This window comes from Ischnura elegans, chromosome 1 (assembly GCF_921293095.1).
Source record: "Ischnura elegans chromosome 1, ioIscEleg1.1, whole genome shotgun sequence".
NCBI classification, from domain to species: domain Eukaryota; kingdom Metazoa; phylum Arthropoda; class Insecta; order Odonata; family Coenagrionidae; genus Ischnura; species Ischnura elegans.
The window spans coordinates 131,425,890-131,443,933 of record NC_060246.1 but is presented as its reverse complement, the minus strand read 5'-3'; the positions used below and the strand labels follow the sequence as shown (position 1 = coordinate 131,443,933).

General features: G+C 37.1%; 1 protein-coding gene across 1 annotated transcript in view; it reads right to left on the bottom strand.

The window, feature by feature from the left end:
* Positions 1-18,044, bottom strand: part of LOC124169976 (dynein axonemal heavy chain 3) — a 227,678-nt gene that overhangs the window by 34,464 nt on the left and 175,170 nt on the right. The window contains exons 49-52 of the mRNA XM_046548676.1: positions 17,050-17,189; positions 15,177-15,378; positions 7,287-7,445; positions 6,619-6,767 (exon numbers count right to left, since the gene is read on the bottom strand). Coding sequence (XP_046404632.1) covers positions 6,619-6,767; positions 7,287-7,445; positions 15,177-15,378; positions 17,050-17,189 — 650 coding nt within the window. The remainder of the gene's footprint in view (positions 1-6,618; positions 6,768-7,286; positions 7,446-15,176; positions 15,379-17,049; positions 17,190-18,044) is intronic.

Genomic DNA, 18,044 nt, shown 5'->3' with positions numbered 1-18,044 from the left:
TCTTGTAAAGTCCATAATTTACATAAAATAAACAATGTGCTATTAGTTATGCACTTATTATGTTATTTAAGAGTGCTTCCCGGACTCATTGTGAGCTTTCTTCACTAGACCACGATATTTTTAGCGGTGATAACAAGGTTTTACTCGTATTATTACGGCTCCATATAAGTACAGGTTTCGAAAACCACACATCCGCAGCTGCGTGATCATGGATACAGAAAAATGGTTTGCATGAATGCTTCAAAACTAGAGATGGGTCGAATAGCAGATTTCTCAAACTTGAATATCGAATTCGAATATTAAATCATTGCTCGAATATTTGAATACCTCGAATTTCGAATACCTCGAATACTAGAATTGCGTAAAGCATATTAAATGTTATTCTTCTATTTCCCTTGATGAATGTATAAATAAAAAGGTATACAGAGGAACCTCAATCCATCGTTTTTCAGGGGGGACGAAAAAAAAACGATGAATGCGGAAATGTTTGACTAGGTTGCCTATGCAGCAGGAAACCCAGGATTTTGGCGAGTAATTGAGATTTCCTTTGAAGGATTCAAACTGGAATTCAGCTGATTGGTGGACTATTTTAATTTTATGGAAAAAAATTGGGCATATGGTTGATTCAACTAACATCTCTTTCAAATATCCTAAGGGGACACACCACCTTGCGAAAAAATGATTGCATGCCATCTCGGCATTTACACTGCTATGATGGATTTCTGTCTGATGTATATACTCTTTATCTACCAAACGCCATTTCAGTGGCATGCCGATCTGATACTCGGCTTCATACAACTTCTTATTTTCAACAGGTAGCCCACTTTACCCTCACTCCTACCGTCAAGTGCTAGCAGACAATCCGAGGCGTTTTGCTAAATACACGCCCTTCTCCACCGGATTTTCTTGTTCTTCAATTATTTTCAGTCAATCTTTGGAAGTTCTCACGAGATAAGCAGATGAATTTGAATTGCTAGCAGGGAGAAACCAAATATCCTGAGAAAATATCCTTTCGTCTGTGACAATAGAGATTTATAGCATAACTCATGAATTGTAACTTGATATATGCTTTCGGAAAAAAATACTGCATCAACTTCCGAGAAGCTCAGCTGCGAGGATGCATTTTGCGTTATCGCGTTTTGCCAGAATGCTAAGTCTCTGTCGTACAATTATTTCCTGCGTAAAATGCTTAAATAAAGTCAGAAATACATCGTGTTTGGTCTTATTCTTTTTAATATTACACGCACATTACTAATACTTCAATCCAATAAAGATGTAATATCAATTTCCGAAAGTCATTTTTAGACATATTTTGGGCTAATATGGGACTCATGCAGGAGTTGACCTCCAGCAATTGGGGTCTTCAAAGCAGGTAGGCAGAAAAAGGTCAGTGGGGGAGAAAGAGGGAAGGGTGAAACACGATTTTATCATTCTCCTGTAACTTGATATTTTCTTTTGAAGGTTTTGATATATGGTCTTCGTAATACGAACCGTGCATGAGCTGGGGCCTTTAGTTTGATTTCGGAGAGGAGGAAAGCGTCAGAGGAGGGGCCGAGGGCTGATGGATGGAGGGGGTAGAGGATTTTGGGAATTTTGCTATATAGTAACTATCCCATGGCACTGAGGTTCTCCTGGTGGGGGAAACAGGGGATTTTCGGATTTTTTCACCCGATAATTTTCGGTTCCCCACGTCGAATTCTTTTCACCGCTCTTATCCACGAATTTGATCTAATTCGTCAACTTGCCTAAAACAGCGCTGCATGCACTAAAGGACTACAGTCCTCTACATTTTTCTGAGTCAACTACCAAGGACGTGCGTGCGACAGTGTATGATGCGAAATTCAAAGTATTCGAGGTATTCGAGACGGTACCTCTAGCATAACTATTCGAGATCTCGAATATCAAATACTTTCTAGTATTTCTCTGGCCGCCGTGGTCACCATGGTGCCCATTTCAATCCGGCCCGGCGCACAGTGGGGCCAAACCCCACTTTAAGTGGACAAAAGTCCAAAAATGAAAGTTTGAAATGGGTTTTTTAAAATATTAGGTTGGATAATAGGATGCTTGAAATGCATAACAGTGTATTTCAGGGGTTGGTATGTGTTCATCTTTGCGTAGAAATAAGTGTCAAAGTGAGAGAAAAGCGAAGCACTGGTCCCGCAGTCGCAGACGCCTAAATGGACGGTCGATTTTAAACTATGAATACAGTACACTGGCCCTTTTGATTATATTTTTTAACTTGCAATCAATTGGAATAAGTATGGAAAATATAACTTTGCTTTTACTATTTATATTTTGGAGAAAATAGCCGTGGAGAAATTAATTATCATGAATGGAACGTCGTTGATTTTTCACGATGAAAAGTTTTATTTAATTAGAGAAAAGTTATATAATCGGACGGAATCGTAACGTGATTTTTAGATACATTACTAATTGAAGAATGAGCTAAATAATGTAAAAGAAATCAACTGCCATCGAGTTGCAAAAAGAGTTTTATGATAAAAGATTAGCTATGCATGACAAGCCGAAAGGGAATCCATCCGGCCGCTATGGCCGCATAGCAACAGGTAAACTATAATATAAACAGTGTCCATTAAGATATTATTATTTTGTAATAAATCAAATTTGATTGCATTATATATTTTGTCTACTCATAGACACAAGCGGTGAAGTTTACTACACAAGAGCTGAGATTTTTGAAATGTAGAGAGGCCATTCCCGAAGCTCCCACCCTTTCGTGAATGAAGTGCTCGAAATAGTTATTTCCGTTCAACTGAGGTGTACTTATTCGAATCCGGAATGCCAATTCAGTACTTTTTCACTCTCTAAAAGCAATAAACCATATTCTATTGTATTTTATTTTTGAAAGTTGAAACTACCTCTTCCATGCAGTATTTTCTTTCTTTGCTCATTGGAAAATGGTACATGCAAACTTAAGAGTAAATCTTTATTTTTCTATTAAGCATGATGGTTTTTTCAAAGATATTGCTAAAACAATTTTACAAATTGTATATCAGATTTTTTCTGACCACTAGGATTATTGACGTGAACTTTTTTGTTTTTATTATTTTAAACTTTTATATATAATCTATTTTTACAACTAATCAAGTTACATTTAAAATTCTAAAAGTAATGAGATTTAAAAAAATTTAAAAATCGAAAATATTGAAAACCTAGCATTGGATTTCATTAATTCGGTCTCTAAAACATGTTTATTAATATTTTAGGGTAGTTAGTAAAAGTTTTTGACTTTTGTCCGTCTAAAGTGGGGTTTGGCCCCACTGTGCGGCGGTGCACCGTCTATGGCGTGAAATACAGAAAGTGCTACATTGAGGCCGCTTTCTGACGAAACTACTTTTTGCCGGCCGCTGTTCACATCACGACACCATGAAATTCAGGCCGCCCACGCTGTGGGCTGTGCCGTAAATGAAGGCCCTTTCCCAGCCAGCGGCCGTGTTTAAGTCAACAGAATTGTTACACCCATACTCAAGGTTTTCCTGCTACACGTTATCCAATAACGCTGCCTAATGCATTGCGATGAGTCACCGGAATTACTGCTCGGCACTGACGCGTGCCGCGCGCTTGAGCTTATATTTCCGCGGCCTAGTTAAATTTCTTTCAGAACTTTTTAATTCATAATATCTAATTCTTCAGGTGAGAAAGTGTCTCATTCTAAATATTTCAGGATTGATAAATAGGAATCAATAAGAGAGGCTGTGATAAATTTAACAGCAAATTCTGGCAGAGAAATCACTACAGTGCACGATATTATGCGGATGCATTATGCGCAAGACTAAACAATCCAATTGACCTTGGAATCGTAATGAGATAGAGCAAATTAACGTCGGCAGCATTAAACAATGAAGGCTTAGGCTTTAATAGATTATCATTAGATGTGATTTTTTCGCTAATTCACCTAAAATCACATAAAACACAAAATTTCTTTTTTTTTGCCGATTTCACGTTCTTTCGCGATATTGCGTCTTGTGAATTTCACAGACCTCTACAAATAAGCTTCATCATAATTATAAACATTTCACCATTTTGAAGAAATTTGATGAATTTCTTAAATAAGACATTTGGTAGTTGAAATTTTATGGGTGGTTCATCGCTATGGCACTTTCATCAAATTTTAAGTTAGAAAAAATTAAACATATTGTGATCATGATCCCAGTCTCCACAAGTATTCTTTGCAAAGCCATTTGAATACATACACAACTATTTATATGAGGCACTGCCGATATAAAATGAATTTCATGTGTAAAATTAACCATCAGGCATTATCATCAAATTATAGATGAAACCTTGACGTGGCGCCCCTGTGTGAGTCATGGAGATGATTTTCGGGCTCGCCGATAGTGGGCCACATATGGGTGCACAGAGTAAAGTTACCCAAGTAGCAAAATCTTATGTAAAAATTATTTTAAAATATATTGCGAGAACATTTTAAAATGACTATAACATAATTTTGAAAACATATTAGCTTCTGTTTCAACAGAACATAACAGCTTATTACAAATCTTTGTTTTCATCATTTCAAAATGATTTTAACATAAGTTTAAAACATGTCCTACTCTTGTATGAACTATGAAATATAATTTTTTAAATAGTTTTAAAATATGTTGTAACTAATTCAGCCTCTTTTTAAAATGATTAATTGTTATGTTAATATGATATAAGTAAACACGTTTGAAATTATGAACTGTGCCAGAAATAGTAAAAAAAAAATTTTTCCCACCTAACAAGTATCCTGTAGGACACTATAGTGTCAACATGCGTGAATATTTCGAAGGAATTAGTTCAAGCATCGTGAGAATTACAGAATCTCCTTATCTGCGTGCTTTCAGGGAATGCCCACCATTACCATGGACGCATTGACAGCTTCGAAATCAGATGTCTGTGTTTGGATTAGAAAGCGGATGTGATTATAGTAGTCAAATACTCTGGCGTTATCCCTTTTTAGTATACAATAAAGCACATATTGAGAGTGTTTTCAGGTGTTCCTTGATTGCATTCTCGGATCATTCAACGTCCATTTTTTGATGATATGCCTTCATTTTGGGATATTTTTCCGGTAAATTCATTATTTTAAATTTCTAGAAATATTATGGAAAACTGCCAAAAAATACCGTTTTGCGGATTCCAAGACGGCGAAATTCAAACCTACTTTTGAAAAAAGGGATTCATTTTTGGTAGAAAAAGTCTCCAAAATCATCCGTATTACTTGTTTTATGTAGAGCTACTTGACAGTTATCCACATTCACCTCCAAGGAATGATAATTTTTATACTGGTTTATTTTATCACACTGGTATGACTAAGATTATATGTACCAATGGAAATTTATATGAGCGTTTTAAAATGATTTCAAAATAATGACCTAATTATTTCAAAATTATGTTAAAATGATTAGAAAATAATTATCAAATTATTTTAAAATGTGCGTATAATAATTTTGAAATTGTTTTAAAATAATGTTCATATAATTATTTTTCTGTGAAATTAAAAAAGGAACAATTTTGGCAAAAATAAGCCATTACTTCCTGTATATCCAAGAATACATATAATATCAACAAAATGAGATCAAATGGTACAAGACTTAAAAAGAGCAACGCCTAATACATTATTTTAAAATTATTTTAAAATCTTGAAAAAGTCATGAATTTTGCCATCTTATGATATTTTGATTTTGAAATCATTTGAAATAATTTTAAAATCATTTTTCAATATTCTTATGCTGCTTGGGTAGTTCCCGGTGAGAGGCCTGTCAATACGTGTAGCGAGTACGTGCCAGCTTGGTGCTTATCTGCTGTATCACATTGTGCCTTGTACCATTTTTTTCGGAGTCACAACAAACTCCCGTGAAGTTACATTTGTGTTGGGAGTCGAGTTACATTACATAATTAGGTACCCATACGTCGAGTCCAACACTTGATATCAATTCATGAAAAATTTAGTACATACTTATCAATGCATCGCTACCAAACTTTAGCTCCATTTCAGGTCATGCTCTTATGCTGATGTCATGGGCATAGCCAGGGAATCTAGCTGAGAGCACAATTGGATCATCCTAGTAACAGGGTGGCTCTGAGGTCTACCCTCACTTCAAGAGAAATTCTCTCCAAGAAAGTTTACCCCCCAGCATATATTTTATCATAACTTTCTCAGAACTGAAATTAAGCCTAATTTCTGATGATATTTTTGTACATAAAACTGAAAGGGGCTGTCAGTGTTGCATTAAGTGTGGCCGCAAACAATTCCATTAGTTAAATTTTTCTGGAGGTGACAATGGGTATGACTCGGCCTGCTAGGTAGGGTTACAAGCAATTTTTGTAGTCCTCTATTAACAATAATATTTATGGAACAATCTATATTAAAGTTTACATGTGACTCACCTTTCAAATCCCTGGCAAGGGATACTCAAATAAAGAGAAAGTAGTACATAGTAAATTTAATTAAAGAGAAAATAACTAATATTTATTGAACAATCTATATTAAAATTTACATGTGACTCACCTTTCAAATCCCTGGCAAGGGATACTCAAATAAAGAGAAAGTAGTAAGTACATAGTAAATTTAATTAAAGAGAAAATAACTAAAAGACATATCAGGATACATACCTTAACTGCAACTTCTGGGAGATAATGAGGATTCCTTAGCCTAGTGGTGATATAAAATCTGAAATCATGACTATAAACCAAGGCATTTTCACCAACTTTTAAATATTCAATATTAGCCTCTTTGTAAGTTTGCTGGAGCAATATTGGTTCTGGAATAATTTGAAAATCAGAAATTCATATATTTAACAATAATAATAATAGTTTTATTGGCCAAAAGAACCAATAAGGGCTAGTAAATGGTATAAGCTTCGTCAATACAATTTGTACACTGATGAATAAATTGGAATGGTATATCAGGTAACATTCACATTAAAGGAATAGACATTTTCTAAGTCAGAGTATACATTTTTCTGGAGAGAATGTATATGTTTTTTTATGAATACCATTAAATTCAGAATGTAGAGGGATGATACAGTAAAGATTTTATGTGCCTCAAAGTGAGGCCAACAAGATTCTGTATATTTTAAGTTTAACATAATTTTAGAGATTCTAACTAGAAAGATTATGATACGTATAGATCACTTCAAGGATTGGTCTAATGTGATTCTAAGGAAAGAAATATTGTTTTCATAATGAATGCTGTTTCATTCTAATAATGCTAATTTATGTCTAATGCATACTTGATAATTCATTCTTTTTAAGGAGGCACATAAAAGGAATAATATTACCCAAATTAGCATCAATTTCTTCGCCTACATTCTCAAGTAATGCAGGAAGTCCAACAGTAATACAAGTTTCCAGGGTTCTCATATACGTAGGGTTTGACAGCTTAATAACTGAAAGATTATTCTCTTTTTCCATATTTTTCACCCACTTGTTAGCTTGATCTGAAATTAGAATGCTGAGAATAATATTTCATTGAATTGGAATGTCACCATGGGTTCACAAGATTAATTTGTGCTCCATCCTATGCAGTATCTGGAAGCTGAATGCAGAAGACCCCCACTCTATGACAGGTACAGCCACAGAGTAATTACTGGTACAACTTACAATGGATTTGGCATACGATCTGAGCTGATTTTGCAAACACTTTCTACGATTTCAAATTACATTAATTCTGTTTCCAATTGTACAGTATACAGTGAAATGTCTTTATTACGAACACCCCTGTAATGAAATATTCGGTATAAGGAAACTGTTTGCCGTCCCGTATAACGACATTTCAGTTTAACTAACGTATTTCGGCGGCCTGTAGGATTTCGCTACAAAGACATTTCATTGTATTATCTATTTCGTGATTATGTGTACACCTTATTTGTACATGACACAAGTTTTTTAGAAGAACAAAACACGCACTCATACTCTTTATACCCATTCCTTGTCCAGAGATAATACCATCCAACATACAATGGAATTTGCTATACAGTTGGTCCTAAAACCCATAAGAAAAGGCTGAGCAGCCCACCAATACACACATTCATTATTTCATTCTTCCAGCTTACATCAATGACTTATAATGAGCTGGCTGGGAGGGATATGTTGACAAGGGTCAACCCTACATCTCCTGAAAAGTTCAAGGTGAAAGGGTAAGTTATCAATAGATATCAATATGTACTCTTTCACAATAAAATATCGAGTGAGTGTGAATACTTAACCTTATGATGCTTACTAGGGATGGTTGGATAGGATACCTCAGATCCAAATATCCACGAATAATGCCCTTCGCCTTAATGTACTTCGGATCCAAATTCGTCGAAGATATTGAATCTGAATACGAAATTTTCAATCATTGCTTTCGTGAATGCAACGTCCCATCAGAGGGATTAGAAAGAAATCCGATCCTCTCTTCGCATACTCCGTTGCACTATGATGTTTGTCCTACTCACGTGCAATTTTTTTTAAAGCTCTCGTAGGAGTATTGCAATAGAATTTCAGCCGTGGAAAATTTTAAAGCAAAACAGGCATATAGCGTGAATCTTCCCAAGAGATTGGACAACAATCGGAGGAATCTCAGCTCCATTAGAAAATAACCATGGTGTAGATTTCACAAAATACCCCCGGCCCTCCATCAGCCCATGCCTATGACTTTTTTTTTCCTTTGCGAGACCCCACGGGCCACAAATCACTTGCTTCAAAGGTAAATATCAAGTTTCGTGGGAACAATCAAAACTTGTTTAATCCCTTCCCCTCTCACCAACTGACCTTGATCGATCCCCCAGTTTCTGGAGGCCAAATGCTAGGTGAGTCACCTACTAAGCTCGAGGATATCTCGATAGCTTTCAATAATTGTATGACATGCACGAGGTTCAAAACAAGAAAAAGATCTAACGCGACACATATCTGACAGAATTTAAGTTTTTTAAGCTCTAATTGATTGAAACAAAGGTTTATAGTTACAAAAAGGCTACTAATATTCAAAATAGTCCAAAAAGCACAATTTCGGAAGAAACAAGCGTAGCATGACCACATTCAAATGAGACAAGACCGACTGGAAACTTCAGGCAACTCAAGCTGCGTATATCACAAAGCTGCGCCTTCGCCCCTTCACTTTGAAGACAACGACGTCACTTGCAAGATCGGACGTGTTCTTCCCTTTCTCCTTCGCCCGCAGCCTTGTTGCGGAGGAAAGACGGAGGGAGCGAGCTCCTTCCCCTCTATCTCTCCTTCAGCGCTCTTCACTCATAAGCATTTCCGATTTCTTCTATCCACCATTCAGTCAAAGAATGTACACACTCGTTTGAATTTTTTAAACAGCAGGTTTTGACACCAATATTATATTCAATCACATTAACCCTTATAAAAGCGTCTGAAGATGATTTTCCAAAAAGCAGGCCCTTAGCGTAATGGAAATTACTCGGCAAGACAGATGTTGACTATTGACCAGGCATTGTCCCTCAAAACTGCACTTTTCTCCACATTTGATAAGCGAGTACTATATGCAGTATAAATGCTGCGGTATGCCCACTCGTAGCAGTAAATTTAGTGTGCCCTCCAGAGCAAAATACCCTGTGCAATCTTTTCCATGTTCACATCTGAGGTACCTACCGACGTGACGGCGCTTACGAGTAAGAAATGCAAACCGGAGCATTTTAAAAATACGTCTCTATGGAAGAAACTCCCCTGCCTCCCGCTTGTTTTTGACCTTGGTTTTTAGATGACTGACTCACGCAGAAAACCATAGCCACTCAGTTTCTCTTGGGCTAGCGACCCGGGAAAGGGAGGAGGGGAAGATATAAAGTTTTTATTAGAGGCGAACCCTCATTTTCGGCTGCAATTTCTGGGAAAAAAGGTGCGCCTCTTACATGCGCTTATACGGTACTTCCAGAGAAAATATATGATGCCTCAATATTTCTCCTCCTTCCCCTAAAAAATATTCAAAATGCGTTCATTCCAGTATTTCAGAACTAGCCATATTTAACAGCTTAAAGAAGCACCTTTTTTCCAAAATAATACCTTACAAAAATCACCTGCGTCTTATAAGCGAATGTTTGACCTCAATGGTCTAAAAGGAATTATGTAAATGAGGGTGCACCTCACATGCCATCAAAGACAGTACCTCCAGTCATGCCCCGTTCACATTACGTTCTTTTTACGCCGGTTAGCCCCGACCATGGTTACAAAACGAGGTGTGAACGCAAGTTCCCGTTAACCGTGGTTGGGATTCTGACCACCGTTTTCCGACCATGGTTGGCGGTAGTTCGTGCGTATGTGAACGCAAGTTGGTTAAAAGCTGGCTAGAAAAAGAAGAAGGCGAAGCAGCAACGAAGTGGGATAGGAGGAAAGAAAACAGAAAATAAAGCATTTGAAGAGGAGACGGCCGTTATTGTTGAATTATATTCGTCAGAATTAATTCTAAGGAAAGTGTTATTGATTCATTCCATAATTTGCTGTATATTATGAGATTTTAAACCTGATTTAAGTTATGCGATATACTATACAGTTCGTAGTGAATTAGCTATTAGCTCGTATTGTATTGTTACGGACAGATTGAATAATCTATATAAATATTTTGCTAGAATTAAGTAAAATGTGCGAAACTACCATACTAGAAATCCGAAAGTCACTATGATTTTAATGTTTTAGTAAGAGTGCTTTGTCCCAGTTTGAAAAGGATCACTTATGTTCATCCTTGGACTAAAGTTCTTCCCATCTATATATATAAAAGAAAGTCGAAAATCGTGTTAGTTAGAACACTTATAACTCGAGAACGGCTGCACCGATTTCAATGAGATTTGGTTCGTTGGATTCGTCTCAGGCGGGGTTAACATATAGGCTATTAAAAAAAAGGATAATTTCACCAAAAAAAATTCATCTCTTTCTTAGTGACATGTTTTTAGGAGTTAGTAACGCAACAACAATTGATAAGTCGGTCAAAACTACAAATTAAATTATTTGTTTTGTTTTTACCAATTTAATAACTGAATTTTGTAGCAATATAACATTTTAATTACTAAATATATTCAAAATATTGAAATTGCATTTAAAATATTTAATTAGAGCTGATTGTAAGCCCAGCTCGAGTTGACTCTTAACTACCGTGTTTGTAAACAAATCTCCAAGCAATTGTTGACAAACGGTAATGTCCGTGTTCCTGTCGAGGCGAAGACGAAGTCACTAACTATCTATCTGAATATTTAAAGTCCTTGGACGTACCTGGCTTACCACGATTTACAGCTAAAGGTAGGCTCTGTGTTAATAATCTTTCGAAACATACCCAATGAAAACCCATGATTTTCTCATGATCAATTAAACGTGGTATGTTAACGAGTCGGTAAACCATCCGCTGTATTTCTTCCTTCACTTCAAGAGCGCAGCTAGGAAATAAGGATAGGGGGTTTTAAGGGACAGCAAATACTACGGGTCTGTAGGGTATAGAAAACTCGCTTAGGTAAGGGGGGGTTTTAACACCCAAAAACCCCCTCGCTGCATCACTGCTTCACTTCGCTATATTTATTTAGCTTCATCCGCTTTATCCTGCGCCTGATAACAAAACAAAAACTGTAGTTTATCAGAAGGTGCTTGACGCAAGACATTAAACTCGAATGTGTAGGGCACACCGTGGTGCGTTTACGCATGCAGCACGTTTACGCAGTGCATTTCTTCCAAACAGAGATACTATACCTGGCACGCCTAAAGTCATTTGATACGAATGTTGCTTCATAGGGGCATTTCTCACACGATTCTGAGCATCAGTCAAGCTTCGGTCTGGCGTTGTGTTAGCCTGCCCCGTGAACGGGCCAAGTTTACGCAACGGACTTGGACCTAAAAACATTTTTTTTTACAGTTAATTACACAAATAGCCAACGACTGAATCCGTATAATTTTTATTTCATTAACTGCTTTTTGAAACCACAATGCCCAAAATCTCTTAAGCTAAAATGTAACAAAATTCATTGAAAAAAATCCGCGTAAACGTGCTCCGATCCACCCTATGTAGATTCAATAAAGAAAATGTCTTTCTGACAAACAATTTTGATACTCATTTACGTAGTTTTATTGAATTTGTATCCTTATTTTATTATAATAAATTAAACATGATTAAAAACGATACAGCCGCTCTTGATTTATAAATGGTGTAACTAAACTGTAAGTTCATTGATTGTTAGGCGTTACGAAGTTCGCCGGGTCAGCTAGTATCAATATAAAATATCAGGCTAACGGCTAGTCAGATACAACTATAGAAAATAAAGTTAGAAACGTCGGGTGATACTACATATCGCAAAAAGTACCACGTTCTTTCTCTTATTTCATAATTTAAATTTCAATAATTGTCACATTTCTGCAAGTTATTCGTCCACATTTGAAGAAGAGGTATAAGAGTTTTAATTTACGGTAGAGCATCAGATTGGATCATGTCCTTTGTCAAAATCAGAAAACAATAATTGCAAAGAATATAATGCAGCGAAAAGTGTATCTCCATCCCAAATCACAAGTGTGTCTCAATTGAGGCTCAAGTCTCAAGATTAGGTCCTCGATTTTCTTCACCTACATCAATGATTTGTCAACACATTCGAATCAAGGCCAAGTAGTAGTATCTGTTGTTGATATCAACCTAATTATCACTAACATTCGCTTTTATTCGTATTATAAATAGAGCAGTAGAAGAATTCAAGCCACACTATCGATGAAATGATTAGTTGGACGAACACATTTAAGTTACCTTCTACGTAGCAAGGAACAATGATTGTCGACGCTGGAATGCAATTTTTAATTCATAAGCAGCTCATAATACGAACATACATTGAAAATCATTGCAATTAACACAAGAACTTTTCCTTGCACATTCTCTATTTCCTTCCAACAGGTCATTCGCTCTCGTAGATTCATTTTTCACTTGCACTTACTTTACCACTCATCAGATGTCGCGAGTGTCTAACCATGGTTAAGTGTGAACGCGCGTTGGTTCTGACGTCAACTTACGCTGGTTAAGAATGATGGTAATGTGAACGGGGCATCAACGGCCTCTAATGCTGACAGCACCCATGCCATTGGGAATTCCTTTGCATAAGTGTGTCTTAAGGAAACAAACTTTATTTACTGACCATGAATTAATGTGTGACAACATACTGTTAGCCCCCAGCCAGAATACATATCCATGATGGCACCTTTAAGATGATTACCGTATAAGTGCGTGTAAGAGAGACACCCTATTTTGAGCATTGAAGCTAAAGAAAAAAAATTTTGCAGCATTTTTTTTACCCTATCACGTGGTGTTACAGACTGGACTTCCGATGGTTATCAAAATTTCCTCTTTCAGTGCCAAAAATTTGCACGGCATTTTTTCAGGTAAATTTACACGATATGTATGGCACTAGGAGATATGTAGGTATTCACTTGTAGTCTTCACCTTATACTCCGAATCTAAATTCATCGAAGAAATTGAATATGAATCTGAAAATTTAAATCAATGCTTTCATGAATCCGACTTCCAATAAGAGGGAGTAGAAAGAGTTCTGATCCTCTCTTCACATATGCCGTTGCTCTATGATGCTTGCCCTACTCACGAACAATTTTGTTTAAAAGCTCTCGTAGGAGTATTGCAATAGAATTGCAGCCGTGGAAAATTTTAAGGCAAAACACAACAGGCACATAGCATGAACCATCCCAAGAGACTGAACAACAATAGGGGGAATCTCAGTGCTGTAGGATAATAATCACGTCATAGATTTCACGGAACCACACTCGGCCCTCTATCAGCCAATGCCTCTGCCTTTTTCTTCCTTTCCGAGACCCCATGGACCATAAATCACTTGCCTCAAAGGAAAATATCAAGTTACAAGGGAACAAAGGGAGCAATTCATCCCTACCCTATCTCACCAACTGACCTTTTTTGGTCTACCAGCTTCAATTCTCCCAGTTTCTGGAGGTCAAATGCTAGGTGATTCACCTACTGAGCTCAAAGATATCTCGATAGCTTTCAGCAATTGTATAATTGTATGACACTTAAGAGGTTCAAAAAAGAATGATACCTAACACGACACATATCTGACAGCATTCAAGTTTTGTAAGCTCTAATTTATTGACCCAAAGATTTATAGTCACAACAAGGCTACTAATATCCAACATAGTCCAAACAGGACCATTGTGGAAGAAATGTGCTTAGCATGAGCGCATTCAAACAAGACGAGACCGACTGGAAACTTCAGGCTATGCAAACTGCGTATATCTCATTGCTGCACCTTCACACTTTCACTTTGAAGGCAACGACGTCACATGCAAGATCGGATGTGTTCTTGCCTTACTCCTTCGCTCGTGGCCTCGTTGCATGAAAGACGGAGGGAGTGCACTCCTTCAGCTTGACCTCTCCTTCAGCGCTCTTCACTCATAAGCATTTCCAATTTCTTCTATCCACCATTTAGTCCAGCAATGAACACACTCGTTCCAATTTTTTAAACAGCAAGTTTTGACACAAATATAATTTTCAGTTGCAATAATCCTCATAATAGCGTCTGAAGATGATTTCTGAAAAATCAGGTCCTTCATGTAATGGAAATTACTCAGCAAGACAGATGTTGACTATTAATCAGGTATAGTATTTCAAAACTACACTTTTCTCTACGTTTGATATGCGATGTCTGTTTGCAGTATAAATGCTGCAGGATGCCCACTCATGGCAGTAAATTTAGCACACCCTTCGGAGCCAAAAACCCATGCAATTTTTCTCCATGTTCACCTCTGAAGTAGCGGCGTGACGGCACGATGCTTATGAGCAAGAAAAGCAAACAGGAGCATTTTAAATATACGTCTCTAAGGGAGAAACTACCCTGCCTGCCGTTGATTTTTTACCTAGGGTTTCAGATGACTGACTCACACTGAAAATCAAGGCCACTCAGTTCCCCTTGGACTTGCGACCGGTGAAGGGGAGGGGGGAAGATAAGAAGTTTGTGTAAGAGACGCACCGCCATTTTCAGTTGCAATTTCTGGGAAAAAGGTGCGCCTCTTACACGGGCTTATACGGTAATTCAAAGGAATCTCAGGCTGTGCTGGTGATCCTGCTTATGATAAGCTGCACAGGTATTGGCAACAGACATTTAAATGTTTGAAAATATGGCTATATGTCACAATAACAAAATACAGTAGTATTATAAAATAGAAAAAATTATGAATTTTGGTCTTACTTTGAGGATCTATCATTAACGGCCAACGCCTTGCCCTAGAAACAATAATTCCATTTTCCACTGAGAATGCATCCACAGGAAGGCCATGTATATTCCAAGCTCTTATTTCAACAGGTTCACCTAAAATGGCAACTAAGGAAAATGTTTCAGAGCATGGTATGTGCAATGACATGCAGTATTTTTTCCACTCCTCAGCTGCACCCTGGAAAAAAAATTAATTTTGCACTATATGCCCAGCAAGGAATATTATAAGGCTATTGCTAACTGTAACATAGACCTTTCCACCCAAATTCAACCAGAAAAATGACAAAATTGACCTATGGCAAACAGTGGCATAGCCAGGAGGGGGTCTGGACCTCCCCAAAATATTTAGATGCATAAAAAAATTAATTAAGCATGGATCGACGGAAAGTCTACAGATAATAAATTATCACATCGTTGTTAAAAAAGGTTTTCCTTTTGTTAAAATAATAAATCATGAAACTATATGTTTACGCTCGGCTCTGTTGATTGGCAAAGGGAAAGGTCACGTGTCGCCAAACTTTCCCTCCCTAACCCCCAATTGCTTTTGCCATACCAGCACACCCGCAAATTTAACCCCTCAAGCGCGGTGGGCATTTAATTAACCCTTTCGAGACGGCGGAGTTTTCGTCTTAGCATGACTGCTGTACTGAGCCCCAAGAGACTCTTCTTTCTCGTGGTATGGAGCATTTTTGGAGGACATTTGTTAAAAAGGGTCTCGTGGAACCTTTTTCGACCCCTCCCCGTGAGGACTCCGCATTATCTTGGACTCCGAGAGTAGTTGTCCTCCCTCCTTTCCAGGTTTACAACCATACCTGCAGCATTGGTTTGCGGTCAACTTATGTATTGCTTATATGTATTAAGCACATGGATAATTGTTGTTTGCATGTAAATTGCAGACTTTGAATCGAATTCCTCATTTTTTTCTGTGCATTGTCAAATTTTAAACGAAGCTCTAAGGTTAACACATTGAATGCAGCAACAATTTCCATGTTGATGTTTATAAAGAACTCGATATATAAGTTAATATATATCATAGAATTTCGTGTAAAAATTGTGAATGCAGCTCAAAAGACAAAGAATTCAATTTTTAGTATATATTTCTTGAGAAAAGAACAAATATTTATTTTGAAAACTGACTGCATGAACAATAGCATGACCGCAGTCCCTTACCGCTAAGAGGGGTAATAAAAGACGAGGGGTCAGGGTACCTGCTCCCGGATTCCAAGGGTAAAGCCTAAATCCTGCAGTGTTCGGTTCCGAAACAAAGACGCCGTACACCCGCAACCGCCATAAAAGGGAGAGAGCTAGAAAACGTATATATACCGCTTTCGTTCTCCTGGCCAGGAAAATCTCGCAAGTGGTTGAGTACAGCACAAGGGAACAGGAGATTTTGTTGTACTTTGGCATGTGTACACCACGATCAGTCAAGGTCAAACTGAAGAGGATGGGAGTAGAGGAAGTGAAGGCAGTGGGGGAAGTGGAAGCAGAGATGAAGGAAGTAGAGATCTCATGAGTCACAGTCAAGTGCTTGCCTCCATAGACAGTTGGAGATGGAGTACATATATGTAGCAGTGGGAAAAAGAGAACAATGACATAATCGCTGCAAAAAATTGGGTGAATAAACCTCTCAGTGAGTCCTTGAAAAGCAATCTTAAAATAAAACACTGAGTACATAAATAATAATATAATGTTTCATTTATTTAAATTATGAACATTAAAAGAAATTAAAGGTAAATTTTGGATTACATGTGTTTTCCAATTATTCATGCCAACCTTTCTCCATCATTAACCCAGATAATGGAGAGTTTACTGTAATGGAAAAGTTAAAATATATAGTCATTCTACTTACCTGCCTAAAATCAACAGTGAAAGCCCCTAAGTAAGCAACCACTCCAGCTGACAATAAAACATCACCAATGATGCCTTTGAGCTTTCCCTCAAGCATTTCTGCCAGCTCACTCCATCTTGCTTTTTCTCCTCCAAGGCCACCTATGTATTAAATATGCACACTGTAAACATGCTGATACTAAAAAATATGGAAAATTTCCTTCTACGCTTACGCTACGTTGGAGGTAGGTTAGATGAAGACATAGCAATAATTCTTAAAAATCAGACTAAAGCCTAGAGATATGACATTATTGGGAATAATTCTCAGAAATTTTAACTCTACTTTCTTAATGGTTAACTTATATGTATGCTTTAATTGGGAATCCATTTTATGAATCAGCATTCAAGGAAGGTTCTCATAAGAGATACTACCAACAATTTAAAAACCAAAATGTTGAGGAAATCCTTGTAGGCTCGACCAAGTCATACCAACATCCTAAACGTACCGTTTTCCTTAAGAAGGGAAAACATGGCCTGTTATTAAAAAAAATTACTCCCAGATCTTGAAAATGATCCACTCTAGCCAAGCTTTTACCAGATATATTTATTACAATTCATGTCAATATTTCATTAAATTCATTTATGGTCACTGTTAAACTCTTTAGAAGGTCCACTTCCACATGCATAATTGTAGTTTCACCATAAGGCAAGATTTTTGATAGAATTTTTTAGGACAAGATCATGCATACTAACATTCATGGATTTCATTAAATATGATTTTTTTAAGACATCAGCACATGAGCAATACTTCACAGGACATAGGTTACTATTCATGTCGTCAATAAAAAAAGGCAAGGGATTCCAGATGGGTGCATACTAGAGATACACGAATAGTATCCGCGAATTCTCGAATACCTCGAATACTAGGAAGTATACGATATTCGAGATTTCGAATAATTATGCTAAAAGTACGATCTTGAATACCTTGACTGCATACTTTGAATTTCACGCCATACA